Here is a 23,598-nt window from a genome sequence, read left to right on the forward strand (position 1 = left end):
TCTGATAATAGCATAGTCATTTGGTATAGCAAGGGCCAGAGATGGACCGGAGGCTGCATTTAGCCAGGTTTCCGTGACCGCAAGGAGATCAAGCTTTTCATGAGTTATGAAATCAGCGATGTCCAAAGCATGGGCAGAGATAGACCTCGCATTCACCAAGGCTGCTTTGATAATGTGTCTCTTGCAGTCGTTTTTTGTGGTAGTATAGCAGGGTCAGGCAGACGGATAGGGGCTAGCTTGCTATCTGAATCAGTGGCTAGATTAGCTAAATTGTTGTCCCTATGCAGATGTTTGTTGCTCCTGTGGGCGTGCAGATGGGTTTTTTTAAACCACAATTGGGCTCCTAGTCTAGAATTTCTGGTTAAAATGCTAGGGTGGTGAGAGCATGGTGAGGTTGGAGCGTATTTATTTGTGGTATTGTTGCAAGATAGGGTTGAGCTGTAATGTAACTTCAAGTATGGGTGCTGTTTAAGTGGGGTGGTTCTGGAATTTAGTCTAAGGTTTCTGTTAGTAGTAGTACAAGGTTGGTTAGGTAATGGTCTGGTAGCAAAGTGATGTAACCAGAGTGCTGGATCATCAGGTAAGGGTTAGCAGATGCCATAGTGCTAATCCGCGAGGTATGGGTAGTAGCTACCTTGAGTGTGCTGGTATATGAGTCTTGGTTAGTCTGTAGATGTGGCTGACGAGTCCAGCGTCTAGTGTAAATGTGTAGTAGGTGGAGGATGGTGGTTAGGCACCAATACATAGTGGAGGTAACGAAGCCGGTGGGCAGAGGTTGAAAGCTCCAAGTATGTGGTGATCTTGGAGCGCACTTAAGATAAAATACAGTGTCAACAGCAGTGGTTGCTGACGTTTGTCAAGGCGGCTATAGCGATAGGGCCACAGCTTTTAGTTACCAATAAGTCCATAGGCTAAATGGTAGAAGAATGATATCTAAGTTAGGGATGGAGGCAATTAGCCAGGAATTTGCATAAAGGCAGCACCTAGTTGTAAAATAGGCAATAGTAAATGCTGAAGCAGCACATAAGTACTAGGTGTAGGCAAATTTGGCTAAATACAGTGTCTAGCAACAAGTAAGCACAATTGGCTATAACACAAAGGCGGTACATGGCTACAATATAGCATCACGTAGTATAGGTCAAGGCAAATTGGCAGGATGCAATGGCAGACATTAAAGCGGTCAAATGCAATGGGTAGTGGGTAGCAACCGATAGAAGGCAGTTGACTAAGAAGGCACAGGACATAGGTTCACATTAAAAATGGCAGCATTGGATAAGAAGTGAGGCGGGCATGAGACACGGTGAACTCCAATGACAGATATATATGGCAATCACAATAATGGCAGCAATGGCAGTAGTGCATGCAGATTCAGTTGCACAGTTGTCAGAGAGTGATAGTTTAAGCTAAGGCAGTCCCTAGCTTCAGCGTGCCACATTTGGTGAGGTACATCCAAATTCAAGTAGCACAGTTGCTCCAAGTTGCACCACAGGGCAGGGTAGTAGCTTTGGTTAGCGGGCAACTAGGGTCGGATAGCACATAGGATATACTACACCCAAATACATCTAGATACGACAGACACAGTGGGTGTAAAGTTCACTGCAGGCAGGGTAGTAACTTTGGTTGGTGAACAGCTAGGCTCAAGTAGCACGTAAAAATATACTGTGCCAAGATTTCAGATCGCAAATTAGACTAGAGGTGCATCCAGATTCGAAAAGGACAGTTGGTCCAAAATACACCTCGGAGCATAATGTTAACTTTGAGTAGGAAACACCTGGGACTGTATTAATTAGTCAAGTAAGGAGGATGCTGTAGACGGTGTACGCCAGTAGCGGTCGACCAAACCCTGATTGGCAATAATGATGTTGCACAGTACCTGTTGCGGGGCGGGGTCACGGCATCAGAGTGCAGGTGGATCCAGCATAATGGGAGGGCAACATTGTGGATGGGCGGTCTGGCGCTTATTCAGCAGGTTACAAGGGGATGATGGTGATGGCGGCATGTACGAAGGCTTGCCAATAGAGAGTGAACAAGTGGGACCTGGGACTGATCAAGGCAGCGTGGGTATTTTGGGCAGCGTTCCTGGCCCAGGCTCAGTTGGCTCGCGACAGGCTCCGGATGGGAAGCCTTAGTGTGTGGCCTTCGGGTTCGTTATGTTCTGATCTAACCCTAACCTTTCCCTCCTTTATAACTCAATACTGCAAAGGTGATACACAATAAGTGTTATTACTGAACTCAAATGATGTCACCCTTGGTGCTGGAAAATGTAAAACATATGAAATGTATTGTTCACTTTTTGAATTGCATCCTGTTTTGGGATTTATCTTGCTATTATCTGCTGCTTTGTAAAGAATGCTTCCAATATCTTTGTGTATACATAAATATTTATATTATAACTTTAAGTGTTTACTTGGATACCTGTATTTACTGATTTCATTATACAGTTGTACAACTCACATTACCCCTCTTAAGATAAGCCTGGCTGCTCAATCACACTACCAACTTGTGTAGTACAGGCCTATATTAAAAGGTGGGTTACTTAATACCAAGAGATGTATTGTGTAGTCCCATACCAGGATATAATAAGGTGGTCAGACCAAGCTGAAGGAGAGTTGGAGAGGATTTTAGTGTTACAGTTTGTCTGCTAACCAATCTAAGGTTCTGCCTTTGCTGTGCATTGGTTCGGAGATTTGGAGTGAGAAACCAAGCTCTGTTAGTGTTCTTGATGGCTGTGGCGTTAGCATCTTGTGTGTCATGTAGGCTTTGGTTGAGATCACCCATTAGCATAATTTGAGAGCCAGGTTTGGTGTTATGTGCGAGAAGGTGTGTAATGTCTTCTTCAAATGAAGAGATAGGGCCCGGTGGTCTGTAGAGAAGGTGGATGAGTAATGTGCATACCGCTGAAAAAGGGAGTTTACCAAAGAGAAGTTCTCCTGAAGAGAAAGGTTCGGTAGAGAATTCTCTACGGCTGAGTTGTGTTTTTGACAATAAATGCAACTCCACCACCTCTACTGGATGTTCTACCAGATCTGATAATGGTGTAGTTTTCAGTTAGTGCTAGTGTAAGTGAAGGTCCTGTGGCTGGGTGTAGCCAAGTTTCTGTGACTGCAAAAAGTTCTAAGTGGTTGGAGGAGATGAAGTCTGCTATGTCGAATGCATGGGAAATCAAAGATCTGGCGTTAATGAGGGATCCTTTGATGTGAGGGTCCTCAACTATAGGAGAGCCTGGAGGTGGGCATTTGGATGCCTGAGGAGGCAAGGTAATGTTGGGGATCTGTGTTTGCTGAAGTAGGTTTAGCCAGTAGAGTCTTGGTACATGTGCTGACTTTATGGTGAGAGCTCGCTAGCCAGGTGTTACTAATGCGCAAGCCTAATCTGGCATTCCTGAAGTCAGTAGTTTATGGAATGTTGGGGGTAGGCTGGGAAGTGTAACGTAGTATGCATTGACTTAGTGAGAGGGGGCAGTTACTGCTCAAGGAGTCTTTGGTGCTGACAGTATGTAGGGGTTGACTAGGAACAAGAGACGGAAGGAATTTAGTAGGTGCTATAGTATTAAATAAGGGTAGGAGGGGGGCCATGGTGAGGGTAACAACCGGAAGGTTAGCCATGAGAGCCAGGTGGTGAGGACAGCTCGTGGATAAAGACCTAGGGATTGTAAGCCGTGCAGATAGATGCTGGGAAGTGTAGGTGGGCTGGGATTGGTGAGTGTAAAGAGCAATGTAACAGTTTAGAAACATAGTAGTGAACGTTTTTTGTAAAAGTCACATAGCATAGCGATCATATTGGTAAAGGCACATCATGGTGAAAGGTAAGCTTCAAACTGGTTAGCAATTTGAGAAAAAGGTAATCTAGCACCTTCAAGTCACAGTAGTGCTAGATATTCGTCAATAATATTCACACAGTTAAGTATGGGCTAGCTCACTAATAGATTATGAAATAGGCAATATAACAATTTGTGGCGCAGTGGAGATGTATTGTTATAGATGGTAGCATTCACAGTATGAGGCAAGGGAAGAGGCAATGACACATGGTAGGATCGAGGCCAATGGGTATCAAGATACGCGTGGAGAGGAGACCTGGGGTAATCGGCTGTGGGGAGGATAGAGTAAATGGCTTATATTCATTCGCAGGTGAAGGAGGCACTGTATGGGTGTCATGGACCAATTTGTAAGTGGTGCAAAAGCGTGTGATCCAAGGGGCACGAGAGGGGTACGACTAGGGATACGTTGGCCGTGCTAGTCGGAATGACCGGTGTGGTGAGATGCTGCGAACGACTGTAGGAACGTGGGCAGATTGAAGCTAGCAGGGAGATATGGCAAACATTAATAGTGGCAATTACTATATGCGGTACAGCAGCAAAGGTTTCATTTCTGTGCTAATTCCCTTCAACCTTAGAGACCCCCAGCTCTTTTGCTGGTCTTAGGACTTTTCCATTTTTACCTGGGAGTGAGTAAGACCTTTTTCTCATTACCTCATGTGCTTTGACCTGATTTGGTGTTTCCACTGTTTTTGGAGTCTGACAAACTCCATAGGCATCTGATTTGGTGACACACAGCACCTTCATTGCAGTGTCACTGATAAATCCTTTAGATTTCTCTTAAGGTTTAAATACCTTTTCTTGGGTGAACTACAGTTCCCAAGAATAGTAAAGTGAAATTGACTTGGCTTACCTTTTCTCTTTGTCGGTCCAGCACACACCATTTTATGTGGAGTGCTGGGGTGTTACTTTGTAGCCTCTTATCCTACCTTCTCATGTAACATTTGAATGTTACCCTCCTACTTTCAATGGCTGGTGGCAGTGGTTTACTTTTTCCTACCATTGTGCTTTTCTACCACAGGCTGAACCCTCAACTGAGTACAGAACCCATGGGTGACCATTTTGTCAAAATGGCCCCTGTCTTTTTTATTTATTTTGCCATTATCTGTTTGTGAGGTCTTTCTTGGGTTTTACTCTGTGCGATGAGACATATTGGAGCCCTTTGTTTGTCTTGCCTTTGGCGGGCTTCAGCCCTGAAGCCCGCCTCTGGTTCCAGTGTGTCTGGAAGGACAGGATGTGAGGGAGGGCCCCAAAACTTGCCTCTCCTTTGTCTCTAGGAATGCCTGAATGCAACTAGTCCTGATTGGATCAGGACAGGCTGTGCATAAATGGAAGAAAATCTGCTTAAAAGGCGAAGGTTTTGGGACTACAGGCAGAGTCGACCACTGGGAGAATCACCCGACTAATAAACCGTGAACGAAGCTTGCTGCAACCTCCTGGACCTTTGAATTGCCCAGTGAAGCCCTGCTGCTGTGCTGATCTCCTTTTTCACCTCGGCAGAGAAGCTCCAGACGGAACGACTTCTCCCCTTTGGTTAGTGGAACCAACTAACCCTGAGACAAACTCCACTGGACCACCATCCCTGACTGGCTGTGCTTCTTCGTTGCTGTGAGAGTCCAATGCCAGGTATCGAGTGTCAGTAGTCTAGTGCAACGTCTGCTGCGGAAGGAATCCGTCCTGAAGCTCCAGGAGACTCCTAAGGACCATCCTGAAGCGGGACCTCCAGATCCAGAGTGCCCTCACCAGAGTGCCGGACCGAGGGAGCAAAGAGTCCAAACAGTGTCTGAGATCCACATCGGTGCTGTTTGCTAAGCGCTGAACCCGCAAAGTGCCACTGAACCAAAAAGAGCCTATAGCTGCCGACGACCGCCCAAGTGTCGGCGCAGGAACCCTCCAGATGTCCTTCCGCTTGTCCCCATGACTGAGGCTCAGGAACAAGGGTCTGCACCGCTGGAGCAAGACAGAATCCAGCTGGACCACTCTTCTTCAAATCAGTGGTACTGTTTAGGCTAGGGGTACTTACCTTATTGCCTTTAGCTGTGCTCTTCTCAGGTGGGAATTGCATTGGTTTACCTTTTCGAGTTGATTTCAACTCTCTTCTCACAGGCTTAACAGCTTGTGACCCTACAAGTGATTTTTCTAACAAACTCTTTAACTTGGTGCAAGACTTTGATTTAAGAAGTGCCTCGGATCCATAGACGGTGTCCCAAATGATTTTGACTTTGTCCTGGCTCTCTGAAGACTCTTCCAGTCCATTGACTTTGATACTGTTTGTCCCTCATAGGTTGTAGCTTGTTGTATACTGTTAATGCTGGGAAAGACTTGTCTAGATTTTATTGGAAGATTTAGTCGTCCTCACGTGTACTGAGAAACTGTCTGAGAAACTGTCTTTTTCCTTTCCTAACCTTTCCTTTCTGCAACCTCAGAATATGCAAAGTTTACTAGTGAGATATATAAATGCCATTATTGTCCTTGTGCTTGAAGTCACCTCAGGGTGTAGGAATTTTGTAAGAAGCATAGCCAAAGATTATCCACTAACTTATTTTTATTCTGAAAAGTAAAATTAAAACCTTGAGTATAAGTGTTACTTGGCTACTTGTATTTACGGATTTCATTTGTACAGCTCTACAGTTCACATTTACCCCTCTTGACATAGTCCTGGCTGCTCAGTCACACTATCAACTTGTGTAGTACAGACGTATTCCAAAAGGTGGGTTATCTAATACCAAACAGAAAAGTGTTGTGTAGTCTCACACAGTGTGACTGCACCAATTCGTACCTAACATCAATTAAAACAATTTCTTGGAACGTTGATTCGGACAGAAGACGGTCTTGTCTTGCCCTCCAATGAGAAGGCTCAAAACATGTTCCAAATTCAACAATATATAGCCAGTCGCCAGATAACCGTATGCAAGGCAATGCTCCTGCTCGGAATGGTGGCTTCCTGCATTTACCTGGTACTTCAAGCCCGCCCGCGCATTCGTCCGTTGCAAGAGTGGCTTGCATGACGATGGTCTCAGGTAAGCGGTCAGTGGGACAATCTAGTGATTGTCTTGCACTTCTGTCGCTGCAGTGGTGGTCAAGGGAAACATTCTCAAGGGGAACTTATTCACCACACCAGCAATAGAGGCCACTCTTACCACAGACCCTTCCCTCTCAGTGTGGGAACACTTTATCTTCATCATGCAGCGCATAGCGTGTGGACTCAGACACTAGCAAACAAGTACATCAACCTGTTAGTGTTAGGGAGAATTCTCATAAATGTGCTAATTCCCTTCACCTTAGAGACCCCCAGCAACTTTGCTGGATTTTGAGGACTTGATTTTTTTTACCTGGAGAGCATGTGAGCCTTTTTTTTCCCACTCTCGTATTTTGATGTGTGTTTTACTCTTGTGTTGTTTGTTTGATTATGGAGTTCTAGACAACTCTATAGGCATCATCTTTTCATGTGTGTTACACAGCACCCTCAGTGCAGTAATACAGGGAAGCCTTTCTAGGCTGTTCCAAGGTTTAAATACCTTCCCTGGGATAAACTACTGTTTCCCAGAGAATGTAAAGTTAAATTGACTTTACTAGTCTTTTTAAATTCCTAGACCCAGCCCACACTATCTTACAATAGAGTGCTGGAGGGGTTACCTAGTATCCAATGTGTCTAGAAACTCTTGTAAAAGTCAAATGCTACCCTTTCCTATCGAAATGGCTGGTGGCAGTGGTTTTACAACGAACGACCATGATTTTTCCCGACCGCGAACATCGGTAGCATTAAATCACGGGAGCTATGTTTTTCAAGATGGCGTCTGAGCCCCCTCTGTAAAAAACAGGTCCCGGTCTTCTTTGTTTGCCATTTCTTTTTTGAAAGGTCCTTCTAGAGTTTGTCTCTGTGCGCCAAACCAGGTTTGGTTCCTTTGTTTCTATGCCTTTGACGGGGTTCAGGACTGAAGACCGCCTCTGGCACCTGAGTGTCTGGGGTGGGTTGGAAGTGAGGGTGGTGCCCGAAACTCCCTGTGCTTAGTCTCCTAGGAGACCCAACTGCACTCTGGCGTGATTGGCTGGCTGACCCTGCTGGGTGAGTGGCACCTATCCTGGAATGAATAGGGGAAAACTGTTTAAAAGGCAAGTCTCTTGGCTTGGAAGGCAGAGTCAACCACTGGAACCAAAGAACCGAAGACGAGCTGTAAGAGGACAGCTGCTGCAACTACTGGACCGTTGGTTTGCCCGGTGGAGCCCTGCTGCAGGTCCGACTCGCCAAGTTCATCTTGTCAGACAAGCCCTTCAAGGATGACTTCTTCCTTTGAGTTGGTAGGACCAAGTAAGTCCCGTAAATCTAAGTCTAAAGGATGTCCACCGACGATTCGAGGGGTGACTCTCCACGTCGGAAGGAGTCCCGGGAGGTCTTGGTCCCGGAGTGGTTCCCACCATTCTTCGTCCTCGTCTCAGCATTCTAGGAAGCGCCGTCACCGGTCGCCTTCCCCGTCGTCCTGGGAGGATGGAGCCGCGAGGGAAGTGGCTTGTCCAACAAAGTCGTCCACTCCGGAGGAATGAGCTGCCTTCAGGGAGCAGATGCTGTCGATTTTCCAATCCCAGGGCACAGTTCCGTCCGTGCCTTCTGATGAAGCCGGCAAGGAACGGTCTTGATCCGTGGCTCGTGCACCTTTCGGGCTCGGCTCTTCGGCGCGATCCTCATCAGGAACCTTTGAGGTCAAGTTTGGACAAGGCTCAGGATGGTCGCAAGAGGCGTGCTTCCAGGTCTCTGCCCTCGTCCCCAGCGAGACAGCAGAAACCTGCTAAGGGCTCGAGGTTGGCGTTGACTCCGTCAGCGCCGTGTCTGTCGGATACAGACGACAAAGCTTTGCCTTCGTACCAGCCCTCGGTGCTGTTGGCGACGCCAAAGCCTTTGGCGCCCTCTGGGCCATTTGGCTGAGATTTGCTGTCCAAGATCCCTGGTACTGTGGATCCTCCAAGGAAGGTTACTTCAAAGTCTGTAAGGCCTGTTAAGGACTCCAGACCCTCGGCTGTCCCGAGACAGGACTTTTTCTTCCCTCTGGATGACATCTATGAGGAGGAGGAGGAGGAGGAGAGGTCTGATTTGGATTTTGATACTGTTGAACCTGATGAGGCTCCTGTCTTTTCTGGGGATAGTCAATTGGAAGAGTTAAGGCAATCTCTTCATGATGCCAGTTGCTTAGACACTTCTCCTGAGGTGGAGTTTGGCAGGCCTGAGCCTGGGGCTCATGCTGAGTCGTCCTACAGGAGACTGATGGCTAGAGTAACGGAATATCGTGGTTGATCCACTCCTCCTGAAGCTTTTGTTCAGGATGACTTTACGGATATTCTAGATCGAGGTCCGTCCTCTGACCCGGTGTTACCTTTTCATTTGACCTTGCAGAAAAGGGTGGCGGCTGCTTGGCAGACCCCGGAATCTCTTCTGGCAGTTAACAAATCGTTCACTCAAAAATACCACCCTTCCGGTAGCGACCCCAGCTATTTTTCATCTCACTGCACTCCTGAGAGTTTGGTGGTTCAGCTGGCTACAGCCACCATGAGGCAGGGGGTGTACCCTACCATCCCTCCTGATAAGGTCGACAAACGCTTAGACGGTTGGGCACGCAAGGTGTTTTCTGCAGAGAGTATGGCGCTAAAATCAGGTAACTACACTTGTGCCTTGGTAAGCTTTTCACACACACTGTGGAATTGTTTCTCTTGTGGCTGAGCATTTTCCCAAAGGGGAAGAAAGGGGTGGGTTCATTGCTCTCGTGCAAGCTGGCAAGGATGCCATGTGTAAATCCCTTCAGTCGGGTTTGGACACGGCCGACAGTGTTAGCCGGTCCATGGCTGCGAGCACCGTTATACGCAGATTTCCGTGGTTGCGGAAGTTGGGGTTTGCTCCGGATGTGCAAGCCCGTCTTTTGAACATGCCCTTTGATGGTGCGCATTTGTTTGGCAGCAAGGCTGACGAGAGCCTTGAGAGGTTGCAGACCTCAAAAGCGGCAGAGAAATCTTTAAGCGCAGCTGTGCGTCAACCTCCGCCTTTTCGTCCTAGGGGACAGCAGTGGACGGGAGGTTCTTTTCCTTACTACTCCTCCTTTGGTAGAACGGGTGGAGCCGCCAGTCAGAGGTCAGCGTAAAAGTACCCGTGGTGGTTGGGGAAATAGAGGTGCCAAAGTCACTCAGGCAGCTGCCTCTTTGCCTTCAGGCGCTGCCGCAGCCACTCCAAAACAGTCATGAGGCCATGTCCCATGGTTCGCCGGTTGGGGGCAGACTGTCTCAGCAGCTTGAAGAATGGCGAGCTATTACTTCGGATGCGTGAGTTCTGGATACAATAGCCCACGGCTACTGCCTTCCCTTCCTACAGCGGCCTCACGACAATCCTCCGGGGAATCTCTTTGAAGCTTCCAGATCTGCTCCTTGTGCAGAAAATCTTGACCCTGCTAGAGAAAGGCGCTATAGAACTGGTGCCTGTAGCGGAGAGGAATAAGGGATGGTATTCCCCATATTTATTGATTACAAAGAAAGACGGGGGATTGAGACCCATCCTGGATTTGCGTTGGTTGAACAAACTTCTCAGGAAGGACAAGTTCAAGATGGTCACTCTTTCTCAAGTCCTCGAGGCCCTTCAACTTCGGGATTGGTTGGTGTCTCTGGACCTACAGGGTGCTTACTTTCATGTGCCGATTCATCCCAAGCACATGCAGTACCTGACGTTTGCGGCTTTCGACTCGCACTTTCAGTTTCGGGTCCTGCCATTCGGAATGACCTCCGCCCGAGGGTCTTCACCAAGCTAATGGTGGTGGCAGCGTATCTCAGGCGAGGGGGGATTACCGTCTACCCCTAGCTGGACGACTGGCTGATCCGTGCACGTTCTCCCGAGCAAGCTTTGGATCATCTTGGTCTCACCTGCCACTCCCTCCACAAGCTGGACTTCTCCCTCAGTTTCAAGAAGTCGCATCTGACACCTTCCCAACAGCTCCAGTACATCAGGGCTGTGTTGGACACGTACTTGGGGAAGTGCTCGCCTCCCAAGGTAAGGGCTCATCACATTGTGCAGATGGTGGACAAGTTTCAACATGCCCAGAGTCTACCGGCTTTCGAATTCTTAAGATTGCTCGGCCTCATGGCACCCTGCATTTTTCTGGTGCCAGTGGCCATGCTGAGGATGAGATGCCTGCAATGGGTCCTCAAGATGCAGTGGTCACAGTTCTCGGGCAAGATGTCGGATCCCATTCAGATTCCAATCTCGGTCTCTCAAGATCTTCTGTGGTGGGCCAACGAGGGGAACTTGATGAAGGTGGAGATGTTTTGGCAACCATGGCTGGAGGTGACTGTAGTGACGGATGCTTCCCTCACAGGATGGGGAGCTCTTGCCGAAGACTTGACCTCCAGCGGTCGTTGGTCTACGTCGGAGTCAAAACTCCACATCAACCTGTTAGGCTTTTCTGCCGTCTGTGCGGGGGAAGTGTGCCCTGATCATGACGGACAACACAGTGGCTATGCATTACCTCAACAAAAAAGGAGTGGGGGGTAGGGTCACTCCCGTTGTGCAGAGAGGCACTGCAGCTCTGGTTCTGGGCAATCCAGCAGGGAATTTCGCTCTGGGTAGTTCATCTGGCCGGAGAGGACAATGCAGCAGCGGACGCTCTGAGCCGGCAGAGCACGATCTCTCAAGAGTGGGAGATGGCTCAGGAAGTCCTTCTGGAGATATTCGCCCTTTGGGGAACCCCACAAGTGGATCACTTCGCCACCAGTGCCAACCGAAAGTGCAAGAGTTTCTGCTCAAGGGAATTTCCTCCGAGAGGAGCCTTAGGAGACGCATTCGTAGTGGATTGGTCATTCCCACTGCTGCCCCTCTGGAGAATTTCCTATGCGATTGCAGTTTAGGTTTCCGCAAGGATATGTGCAGTCGAGCAGGCATTGAATATGTGCATGTCACACGTTATGGAGGAAAAAACATAAACTGAGGCTACGGGCGCCTGGCGTCCTATTTATAACATCCGGTGACGTTGCCCTCGACGGAGTCCTTCGAGGGACATCGACCCGACTCCATCGACGCAGGACGCCCTCTGCCGAAAATGTTTCAGAAGTACACAGCTGTGGACATTACATGTCAAAGATGTGGAATACGTTGGAGGAACGTCCAATCGAAAGAAGGTTACCATTTGGTAAGTAACTTTTCTTCTGCTCGATAAGAGAAGGGACTACTTCTTCCCTTGGGTTAGTGGGACCAACTTACCCCAAGACGAAAGCCACTGGACCATCTTCCCTGATTGGCTGTACTACTTTGCTGCTGCAAGAACTGAGTGCCAGGGGGTCGAGAAATCCATAGTCGAGACCAACGTCTGAAATCTGGCCTGAAATTCGGCCAGAAGCTCTAGGAGTCTCCTAAGGACCCTCTAGAAGCAGGACGAACAGAGCTAGAGTCCCCTCACCAGAGTGCAGGACCCAAGGAGTGAAGGTAACCCAACAAGTGAAGGTAGCTGAGATCCGCAGTGGTGCTGTTTACTGAGCGCTGAAACTGAAAAGATCCCTTAGCTCCCGGCGACCTCCAAATTGCTGCCACAGGAGCCCTCCAGACGTCCTCCCTCTTGTCCCCACAATTGAGGCTCAGGAACCCAGGGTCTGCACCGCCGCAACCGGACCGAATCAAGCTGGACCACTCTTCATCAAACCAGAGATACTGTTTAGACTTGGGGTACTTACCTCAGTGTCTTCTTTAGCTCTGCTTTTTCTCGTTTGAGACTTGCAGTGGCTTACCCTTATAGTTAATTACAACTCTGCTTTTTAACAGCTTGTGACCCTACACGTGATTTCTACAAAACTCTCTAACTTTGTGCAATACTTTTTTTTATCTTAGAAGAACTCTGCTCCATAGACTGTGCTCCAATTGACTTTGGCTGTTCTGGCTCTCTGCAGACTCTTCTAGTGATATTTCTGTCCCTCATAGGTGGTAACTTGTTTTAGACTGTTCTTGCTGGGAAAGACTTGTCTAGACTTCATTGGAAGATTTAAGTATACTCTTATGCCCTGAGAACCTGTTTAACCTTTCTTTCCTCTAACCTTTCCTTTCTACAACCTCAGAATCTGCAAAGTATAACTAGTGATATATAAATGCCATTACTGTCCTTTAGAATGACTTCACCGCCAGCTGTAGGAAGTGTGTAAAAAGCATAGCCAAAGAATATCCACTAATTTGTGCTGATTCAGTAAAAGTATTTTAAAGTATATTTGATTGTTACATACCTTGCCCTTTTTAAAGAACGCTTATTTAAACATTTGTTAAATAACTATTTATAACTTAAACCATGAGTGTAAGTGTTACTTGGCTACTTGTATTTACAAATTCCATTGCTATAACTCTACAGCTCACATTTACCCCTCTTGAGATGGGCCTTGCTGCTCAGTCACACTACCAACTTGTGTAGTACAGTGTTAGGCAAAGTTTGTATGCAGTACCCTCTAGGAACACTACAAACAACTATGACTACAGGTATAGGCAACCCAACCTTTGGTATAAGCTTGTACTACACCGTTTTGGTAGCATGTTGAGCAGCCAGGCTTTTCTCAAGAGGGGAAATGTGAGCTGTAGTGGAGTTGCACAAAGATTCACAGTTACGCGTATTCAAATAAACTCTTACACTCAAGGTTTCTTGCATAAACAATTATTAATTTATTAGTCAGTTATAAAGACTTCTTCAGAAGGGAGCAATGTAATAGTAACACACACATAAACGTCAATACTCTACAGTCTGAGTTTCTGAATCAATAAAGACCCTAAGAACTTGTGCAAAGACTTTTCCATTTACTTACCAGAAGTGCTTCATCCTATCCAAGACTTTTGCCCATTGACTTTGGCCTAGCCTATTGAATTGTATGACTCTTCTAAGAGGATCTGAAAGGGTTTGTCCTGCTTAAGAATATTTGTGGTCTCTTGTTGTTCTAATAACCTTTGCCTTTTACCCACTTTTAAGAATATTCTGAATGCCAACAGTAAGATGCTAATGTCCCCAGCACCCCTGTTATTGAAGTCACCTGTGGGAGTAGGTTGTGCCTGTGGGCCATCAAAAAAAGGTCTTTATTGATTCAGAAACTCAGAGTGTACAGTATTGAAGTGTATTTGTGTGTTACTATTACATTGCTCCCTTTTGAAGAAGGATTTATAACTGACTGATAAATAGATGAATAATTGTGTATGCAAGAAACCTTGAGTGTAAGAGTGTATTTGAATACGGGTAACTGTGAATCTTTGTGTAACTCCACTACAGCTCACATTTACCCTCTTAATATAAACCTGATTGCTGAACACGCTACCAAAACTGTGTAGTACACGCTTCTACCAAAGGTTGGGTTGCCTATACCTGTAGTCAGAGTTGTTTGTAGTGTTCCCAGAGAGTACTGCATACAGACTTTGCCTAACACTGGTGGCAGGCTTGGAGGATATATTGTACAGTTATTACATTGAGAGTTTGCTTTACTTTTGTTCAACTAAAAACCAACGCAAGGCTAAGCTCCACTAGAAAAGCAATTGTAACATGCCAGATGTGGATAACTTCAGGCAGGAAGCCCTGATCATTTTAACAGTAGAGCAACTGAAAGAAATATGTAAAGTCAGGTCTCTCCCTGTTAAAGGAAAGAAAAAGTAACTCATTGCAAGCTTGTTAAGTAATCAAAGTCTGGGTAGTAGGTCGATCACACCTACTATCCCAGGAAATGAGGAAAATGATGAGGATGATGATAGTTCAGAGTCTAACTCTAATATTGTTGAAGAGTCTGAAGAGTTAGGTGTCTTGGGACGAGAGCACCTCTTTACCTCAACAGGCCCTTATGCCTCAACCTTACCAGGTCCAGTACTGAGTCCAGAATGTGTCTCGCTTTAAAAAATGAGACTTGAGTTCTCCAAGCTGAAAACAAACAGGGCAGGACAAAGACTGATATGTTTGGGATATTTCTTCTCTGTGAAAGATAGTGAGCTAAAAACTCTGGGTAAGGCTCTTGTAACCAGGACACATGTCTGGCAGAGAGTCTCCCAGGATCCCCCTTGTTATCTGAAAACAAACATCAAGACATCAAACTAAGGGAATTAGAAATGCAAGATGCTCTTGAAATGAAGAAATTGTCTCTTGAAAATGTTTCTATCCCAGAGTCTTCTAGGTATTCCAGTCCAAAGAGATCTTGCATGCCTAAAGAAGCAGTGAGTATGTATGATGTGAAACTTGATATTTTGGATTGGTTTGGTGCTTTCGAATATAACTATGGGATTCAGGGTTTCACAGGGAATCAGTTGATTCCTTGGCTTTTGTCTAGACTCCCCCAGATTGCAAATGATGCTGTAATAGAGGTGGGGGAACTTCAAAGATTGGAGTATGAAAATGTGAAGCTAGCTTTGATAGCTAGATTTGGGAAAACTCCTTCCCAGTACCTTAAGAGGTTTAGGACCCTCAAAAAGACTGATTGTACTCCGTGGGCTATCTGGGTGTGTGAATGTTTGAAAAACCTAGATGGTTGGATTAAGGGTTACAGAGTGAACTCTTTTGAAGGAATGGGACATCTGTTTTTGTTGGAGTCTATTTATGATGGCTGCTCTCCTGGGCTGAGGCAGGACTTGGCTGACTCTAAAGAGATTGATCCCAAGAAGCTAGCTAAAGCTGCTGACTTGTGGGTTGCTAACAGGGCTACACACAAGGATTCTGGGGCCACTCATAAGAAGGATGAAGGGAAGCAGCACAAGAAAGATGACAAAGAAAATTCTAAAACCTCCAATCCAAAGAGGGCCACAAACATAAGAAGGGTAAGACACATGAGAAACCAGGTCAGTCTAGTGAAACCTCTCGTGCCAAACCAGAGGGAGGTCAGCAGAGCCCCCATTTGTCAAAACATTTGGAAAAAGTTATGCTTGTGGGTCTACTGACCATGTGAAAGGGGATCCCGGATGCAAGGGTAAACCTTCAGGGATCCACACTGCCTTCTTAGCCTTTTTCCGTGAGGGAGAAGTACATATGGCAAGTGGAAACCTTCAGCTATTGGCTGAAGACCCCATTGAAGTCTCTGCCAGTGTTTCATTAGTGTGCCTGGGTCTGTGGGAACAGCAGAATGTAGATGTGTATAACTCTATACCAGATAACACAAAATAGTACTACAAGGACAGTGTACCTGTAAATTGATAGGAGACACCTGCCATTAGAGACACTGGGGCCAGCATCACAGTGGTGGATGAAACCTTTCTCAAACCTGAGGGTGTTGCTAAGGCACCCAAAGGTTCCACTAAGCTTGCTGAAGGCCCTATCCAGAGGGTTCCAATACTACCAGCTCTCCTCCAGTGCAACAAAATGACTGTAAGAATACCTGTCAGTGTACAAAGTGAGGTGCCTGGGAGAGTCCTGCTGGGGAATGACTTAAAAACTTTTGGAGTTGTAGCAAGACCCCCAGGCCTCCCAGTAAAAGGAAGCAGGAGCAGACTAGGAAGGCCAGAGAGTTCACTTTAAATGACTCTCAGTGGGTTGTTACAGAAGAACCTATAACACCCTGTCCACAGGATGAGCCACCTTCTATTTCCAGGAAGAAAGAGCCAAAGGGGAAACCCAAGGTCTCAGGAAACAAGAAAGACAGCCCTCCTGTGCATCAAACCAGGACATCCCCGAGAGGACAGTCCAAAGTCACACCTGTGACTACTCCACCAGCTGAGGCCAAGTGTGAGATCCATATTCAAACGGAAGGCATGTCAAGCAGAACAATGCTTAATAAGCAAGGCAAAACCAACAAAAATGACAAAAAAGAAACCAGAACTTACACTACAGATCAACCCAGAAAAGGCAGAATTTTCTTAAAAACGAATTATTTTATCATAATTTCAACATTATAAAATACATATTAAATCTGTATAATTGAATATTAGCTTATTTTTGATATAAAGATAAAGTGCATCACAATAAAGTGCTTATTTGAAGGAAGGACGGTCTAACCTGTCTGTGCCGCTGGAATGCAGCTGGGCTGCCTGAACCCCCGAGTGAGTGAAGATCATCACTCAATAGGGGGCCGGCAGTCTCAGATGTGTCTGAGGATAACTGACTGGAAAAACAGAGATATGCAGTCAAACAATGGTAATATACGCAAGAACTGACAATGGGGTGCAGTATGAGTGTGAGATCCAACCAGGAGAGGTTGAGTCAGCTACTGAGGTCTCAGAGCTGGAAGAAGACCTTCCCCCCCTGTTGATCTGGATCCTAAAGACCATCCTGAGTTGCAGTCTTTACTGGCAGAAGTTGGCCCCTGTAGGGCAGACTTCAGCAGTGGTCAAAGAGTGTCCCTATCTTGAAGGACTTCGCCAACAGGCAGCTTCCCAGCTGAACGGGCAAGAGCCAGGGAAGTACAGGGTATACCTGGAGGATGGCCTCCTCTACAGTGAACCTAATGAGTCGACCTCAGGAGACTACAGAAGACTTGTAGTGCCCCAGCAGGTGACGCATCAGTTTCTACAGTTAGCCCATGAGATTCCTTTAGCTGGTCACTTTAAGCTTTAAGAAAAGGATTTCTCCATTTCTACTGGCCTAAGTTGGGGTCTTATGTAGATACATTCTGTAGAAGCCGTCACACTTGTCAGACATCTGGCAAGAGTGGAGCCAAGAATGTGGCATCTTTGATGCCCCTCCCACTGGTGGGAGTTCCTTTTGAGAGGGTAGGGATCGACATTGTGGGTCCCTTAGACCCTCCAACATCTTCAGGCAACCAATTTAATTTGGTTGTGGTAGACCATGCTACTAGGTATCCTGAAGCAATACCTATGAGGACTGTCACAGCTCAGGCCGTGGCTAAGGCCCTACTTGGTATGTTTACCAGAGTAGGTTTTCCTAAAGAGGTTATCTCTGACAGGGGATCACATTTTATGTCTCTCTACATCCAGGCCATGTGGAAAAACAGTGGAGTGACCTACAAGTTCTCAACAGCCTACCATTCCCAGACCAATGGGTTGGTAGAGAGATTTAATAGAACAATGACGAGCATGATAGGTGCCTTAGAAGAACCCCTTAGAAGAAAAGGGGACCTTCTACTGCCATGACTTCTCTTTGCTTATAGAGAAGTCCCTCAGGAAGTGGTTGGATTCAGTCCCTTTAAGCTTCTCTATGGTCATCCGGTTAGAGGTCCATTGGCCCTGATCAAGGAGGGGTTGGAGAGTGCTCCTTCCCCCAAGCCAGTGAGAGTCACTGACTATGTGTTAGGTCTGCGAAGGAGAATGACACAAATGAAGACAGAAGCTTCAGATAACTTGAAAGCAGGTCAGGCTCTGGTGAAGCATTGGCATGACCAGAAGTCCAACATGGTTGAGTTTACTCAAGACCTGCTAGTTCTAGTTATGGTACCTACAAGGCAGCAGGCCTTACAGGACACATGGACTGGACCCTTCAAGGTTGTGGGAAAACTTGGAGAGGTCAATTATTTGGTGGACTTAGGTAATCCTAAGGAAGCCCCCAGGGTCTTTCACACCAACCGCCTAAAGGCCTATGTCTCTAGACCAAACCTGGGAGCTTTGCTTCTAGCCTCTGATCAGCAGGAGGAGGAAGAAGAGGAGGAGAGTGAGCCTCTACCTGACCTCCTCAGGGGACAACCTGTAGATGGGAAGATAGGAGTTAATCTCTCTTCTGATCTGACACTGGAACAACAGGAGGAGTGCAAAGCTCTGTTAAATCAGTTTGCCCCTCTGTTTTCGCTATCACCAGGCTTGACCCCTTGGGGCCAGCATGAGATTCTCACTGGTGACTGTTTACCTGTTAAAGGCAGAGGTTACAGAATGTCAGACCATGTAAAAACCCACATATAGGAAGAGGTCAACAAGATGCTTGGTCTAGGGATAATAGACCATCTACACGTCCATGTTCTAGTCCAGTTGTGCTAGTACCAAAGGCAGGATCCAAGGAATTGAGATTCTGTGTGTACCATAGAGCCCTTAATGCAGTCACCATAACTGATGCCCATCCTTTACCTAGGACAGATGAGCTTGTGTACAAACTTGTTTCAGCCAAGCACCTCAGTTTATTTTTTGTTCTAACCACAGGCTATTGGCAAATGGCTCTGGCAGACCATGCCAAGGAGAAAACTGCATGTTCAACCATAGGAGGCCTCTACCAGTTTAGGGTTATGCCTTTTGGATTAAAGAATGCACCTGCTAGATTCCAGAGGATGGTGAATCATGTTTTGAATGGGATGGATGACTTATGCATGTCATATTTGAATGACATTGCAGTGTTCAGCCCTACTTGGAAAGAACATGTAGACCACCTAGGATTTGTATTGCAGGCTCTTGAGCAGGCCAATCTGACCATAAAGGCAAGTAAATGTCAAATTGGTCAGAGTAAAGTGGTCTACCTTGGACATGAGGTAGGAGGAGGTGAAATAAGGCCATTGCCTAGCAATGTACAGGCTGTACAAGACTGTGCCACCCCTACTACCCAAACCCAAGTGAGAGCTTTTCTAGGGCTCACAGGTTACTTCATTGAGAACTATGGGTCTATAGCTTCTCCCTTGAATGTGATCTCCTCACCCAAATTCCCCAAAAAGGTCAGGTGGAATGAGGAGTGCACTAAAGCATTTGAAGAATTTAAGCAAGCCCTTTGTCGAGCTCCAGTCTTAAGAGATCCCAACTACAGCCAGTCCTTTATTGTACAGACAGATGCTTCCAATACAGGTATAGGTGCAGTTCTCAGTCAGCTGGATGAGAAGGGCAGGGAACACCCAATCTGCTTCATCAGTAGAAAACTGAAAGAACCTGAGACAAGGTGGGCAACCATAGAAAGAGAATGTTTTGCCATTGTGTGGTCTTTGAAGAAGTTTAGACCATACTTGTCTGGATCTACTTTTGTGATTCAAACAGACCACCAACCCCTGAGATGGTTTATGCAGATGAAGGGGGAGAATCCTAAATTGTTAAGATGATCAATCAGCCTACAGGGGTTTGATTTTACCATTGAACACATGTCTGGGTGTAATCACCAAAATGCTGATGGTCTCTCCAGAAAGTATGACCGACTGGAGTAAGGAGATTCATCCAGGGGTGGATTAAATTCTCCGGTCCCTTAGTCTGGGGGGACGAGTCTTAAGGAGAATTCTCAAAAATGTGCTAATTCCCTCCACCTTAAAGGCCCCCAGCAACTTTGCTGGATTCTGAGGACTTAACATTTTTTAACCTGGAGAGTGTGTGACCCTTTTTCCCCACCCTCTCATGTATTTTAATGTGAATTTTACCTCTGTGTTTCTTTTGGTTATCGAGTCTGACAAACTCCATGGGCATAATCTTTTACATTGTGTCACACAGCACCTTCAGTGCAGTGGCACATGGAAGTTTTTCAGATTTCCCTAGGTTTAAATACCTTTTCCGGGTTAAACTACTTCCCAGAGCAGTAAAGTGAAATTGACTTTATTTACCGTTGTAACTTTCTAGACCCAGCACACACTATCTTACAATAGAGTGCTGGAGGGGCTACTTAGTATCCCCTGTGTCTAGATGCTCCTGTAACATTTTTATGTTACCCTTTCCTCACAGAATGGCTGGTGGCAGTGGTTTCGTTTGAACTACCATGGTTTGCATTTACCGCGGGCTGTGTTCGCAGCTCCGGTAAAGCAACCGCGGGAGCCATCTTTTTCAAAATGGTGCAGAGCCATCTATGACAAAATGGTACCAGTCTTCTTTTTTCACCATGTCTTTGTCGAAAGGTCCTTTTAGAGATTTTTTCTGCGCGCTAAACCAGGTTTGGTTTTTTTTTGTTAATTTCGCCTTTGGCGGGATTCAGGAGTGAAGCCCGCCTCTGGCTCCAGTGTGTCTGGGGTAGGCAGGAAGTGAGGCAGGTGCTAGGAGACCCAAATGCACGCGATGGTGATTGGCTGGCTGACATTGACAGCTAGGCTGGAATGAATGGGAGAGAACTGAATAAAAGGCTAGTCTTTTGGCTTGGAAGGCAGTGTCGAACACTGGACGAAGGAACTGAAGAAGAGCTTGAAGAGGATGCCTGCTGCAACTCCTGGACCGTTGGTTTGCCTGGTGAAGCCCTGCTGCAGTGCTGAAATGCCAAGTTCGCTTCGACAGAGAAGCACCTGCAAGGACGACTTCTCCCTTTGTGTTGGTGAGACCAATCAACTCCAAAGTAAGCCACCTGGACACCCATCTCGGAGCTGGTTACATTTCCTCACGGTTGCTGCAGGAAACCGTATAGCCAGGGAGAGTGACACCAGATTGTGTGCGTTACTTTTAAAGCTGGCCTAAAGCTTTTGGAAGATCCTCCGGACTCCCACGAAGCAGAGTGCGGGACCCCAGAAGCAAGGACAGTGCTCCTTGACAGCCAGGAACTGCGTTGTTGCTATTTGCGGTAGCTGAAATGCGAAACAGCCACTGAAAGTGAAGTTTGCCGGTTGCAGGTTTTGACAGTCCCAGTGCAGTGCAAGAGTCTCCCGACGTCCTCCCTCTTGTCCCCACAACTGAGGCACAGAAACAGTGAGATCTGCAGAGCTGCACAGGAACAGAAGTCATCAGCGGCATCTTTTCTTCTTTACCAAGGTACTGTAAAACAAGTCTGAGAATTTACCTCTTACTGTAGAAGTGCTTGTAACTTCCACAACTCACAAGTCTAATCAGCCTGTGGCCCTACATTTGATTCTTCTTTTCATCAAAGACTCCTAAGAACTTGTGCAAAGACTTTTCCATTTACCTACCAGAAGTGCTGCATCCTATCCAAGACTTAGCCTATTGAATTGAATGACTCTTCTAAGAGGATCTAAAAGTGTTTACCCTGCTTAAGAATATTTGTGGTCTCTTGTTCTAATAACCTTTGCCTTTTACCCACTTTTAAGAGTATTCTGAAAGCCAACAGTGAGATATTAATGTCCCCAGCATCCTTGTTATTGAAGTTACCTGTGGGTGTAGGTTGTGTCTGTGGGCCATCCCAAAAGGGTCTTTATTGATTCAGAAACTCAGAGTGTACAGTATTGAAGTGTATTTGTGTGTTACTATTACATTACACACTTCTGAAGAAGGCTTTATAACTGACAGATAAATACATTAATAATTGTTTATGCAAGAAACCTTGAGTGTAAGAGTTTATTTGAATACCTGTAACTGAATCTTTGTGTAACTCCACTACAGCTCACATTTCTCCTCTTGAGATAAGCCTGGCTGCTCAACACGCTACCAAAACTGTGTAGTACAAGCTTATACCAAAGATTGGGTTGCCTATACCTGTAGTCATAGTTGTTTGTAGTGTTCCCAGAGGGTACTGCATACAAACTTTGCCTAACATACAGACCTATACCAAAAGGTGGGTTACCTAATACCAAGCAGATAAGTGTTGTGTAGTCTCACACAGTGTTACTACATCAATTCTTACCTAACAAACCTAATGCCCCTTGCACACAGATTGGTAGCTTGATGAATACTTAATTTTGTATCCCTTTTAAATGGCAGTGACTGTCTTTTCTTTCCGTAGGGGTGTTGTATGCTGGTTTGATGCTGACCAAAGAAGGCCCGAAGGTGCTAGAGTTTAACTGTCGATTTGGGGACCCAGAGTGTCAAGTATGTCGCGTTCTTTTACGTGTTTTCTTTTTATCTACACTTAGCACTGTGCTGGATATGTGGTGTGCTTGGGAACCCATTTAGCTCTGAGGCTTTATTCTGGAAAGCTAAGGGGTTTTTCAGCTGCAGCATGTTTAGTGTGTGTAGAATGGTGTGTTGTGTATGTCGTCATGTTTTCTGATTGATACACACTGAATGTAATTGCATACGTATTTAGGACCTGCCTGCAAACTGCATATGTATTCTGACCCTGCCTGCAAACTGCATTTAGCATGTAATTGCATACATATTTAGGACCTGCCTCCAAACTGCATCTGTGTTTAAGCCCTTGCCTGCAAACTGCATTTAGCCCCCAACAGCATATGTATTTAGGCCCCTGCCTGCAAACTGCATCTAGCCTACGGCAACAATCATTGCGCCTACGAACTTTGCCTATGCTGCACCTATGCCCCTGCCTGCAAACTGCTTCCGTACCTAGGCCTTGTGTGCAAATTGCATTTAACCTACAGTACTATTCATTGTGCCCATGCTTTGTGCACCACGACGCCACAGGGCACCTTCTAAAGCCTCATCACTAGCCATGACTCGGCCCTTATCAAAAGCCTCATCCACCTTACGATCCTGATCCTAACACCAACTTACATTCTTCATACAATCAAGCCACCTGACCACACCCTACCTCCCACCCACAAACTGGTCACCATCATGCCCTTCACCAACTCGCCCTTCAGCCTGTTATCCCTTGATAAACTGCCGTCACTCACTGACCTAACCAGACCTACTCAACTCCTCATACCTGCTACGCCCACACAACATCCATTCACACAATAATGCCACCCCACACGCACGTCTGAGAGACTATCACCGATACAATAGATCCTCCGGTTCACATGCAAGCCCAAACCCATCCAACCTTGCCCCACCAACCTGAGAACTCAGACTAGGCTCCAGACTCACCAAGACAACGACCTCTGCTCCCAAGCCACATACCAACAACCTCAAACCCAAACCTACGCTAGCCAAACCTCATCCACCTCCCACGCAAAAATAAACCAACCACAAAATCACCATGGAATCACCCAAAATTAGTGGCGCCCTCATCAACGCTAGATCTCTAGTCACCCACGCTACAGAAATAGCAGACTTCATCACAACCAACCAACTAGACTTCCTCGCCGTCACAGAAACTTGGCTCCACAAATCAGCTGGCCCTGGCCTCTCCCTAGCCAGCCTTGATAACTAC

The 23,598-nt window shown here is 46.4% G+C and overlaps 1 protein-coding gene across 3 annotated transcripts in view; it reads left to right on the forward strand.

Annotated features, from left to right (window-relative positions):
• GART (phosphoribosylglycinamide formyltransferase, phosphoribosylglycinamide synthetase, phosphoribosylaminoimidazole synthetase) overlaps positions 1-23,598 on the forward strand; it is a 1,418,226-nt gene that overhangs the window by 565,901 nt on the left and 828,727 nt on the right. For all 3 annotated transcript variants that reach the window (XM_069636266.1, XM_069636265.1, XM_069636267.1), the window contains exon 9: positions 22,270-22,355. In XM_069636266.1, coding sequence (XP_069492367.1) covers positions 22,270-22,355 — 86 coding nt within the window. The remainder of the gene's footprint in view (positions 1-22,269; positions 22,356-23,598) is intronic.

This window comes from Ambystoma mexicanum, chromosome 7p, assembly GCF_040938575.1.
Source record: "Ambystoma mexicanum isolate Mex_15411 chromosome 7p, UKY_AmexF1_1, whole genome shotgun sequence".
Classification (NCBI taxonomy): Eukaryota; Metazoa; Chordata; class Amphibia; order Caudata; family Ambystomatidae; genus Ambystoma; species Ambystoma mexicanum.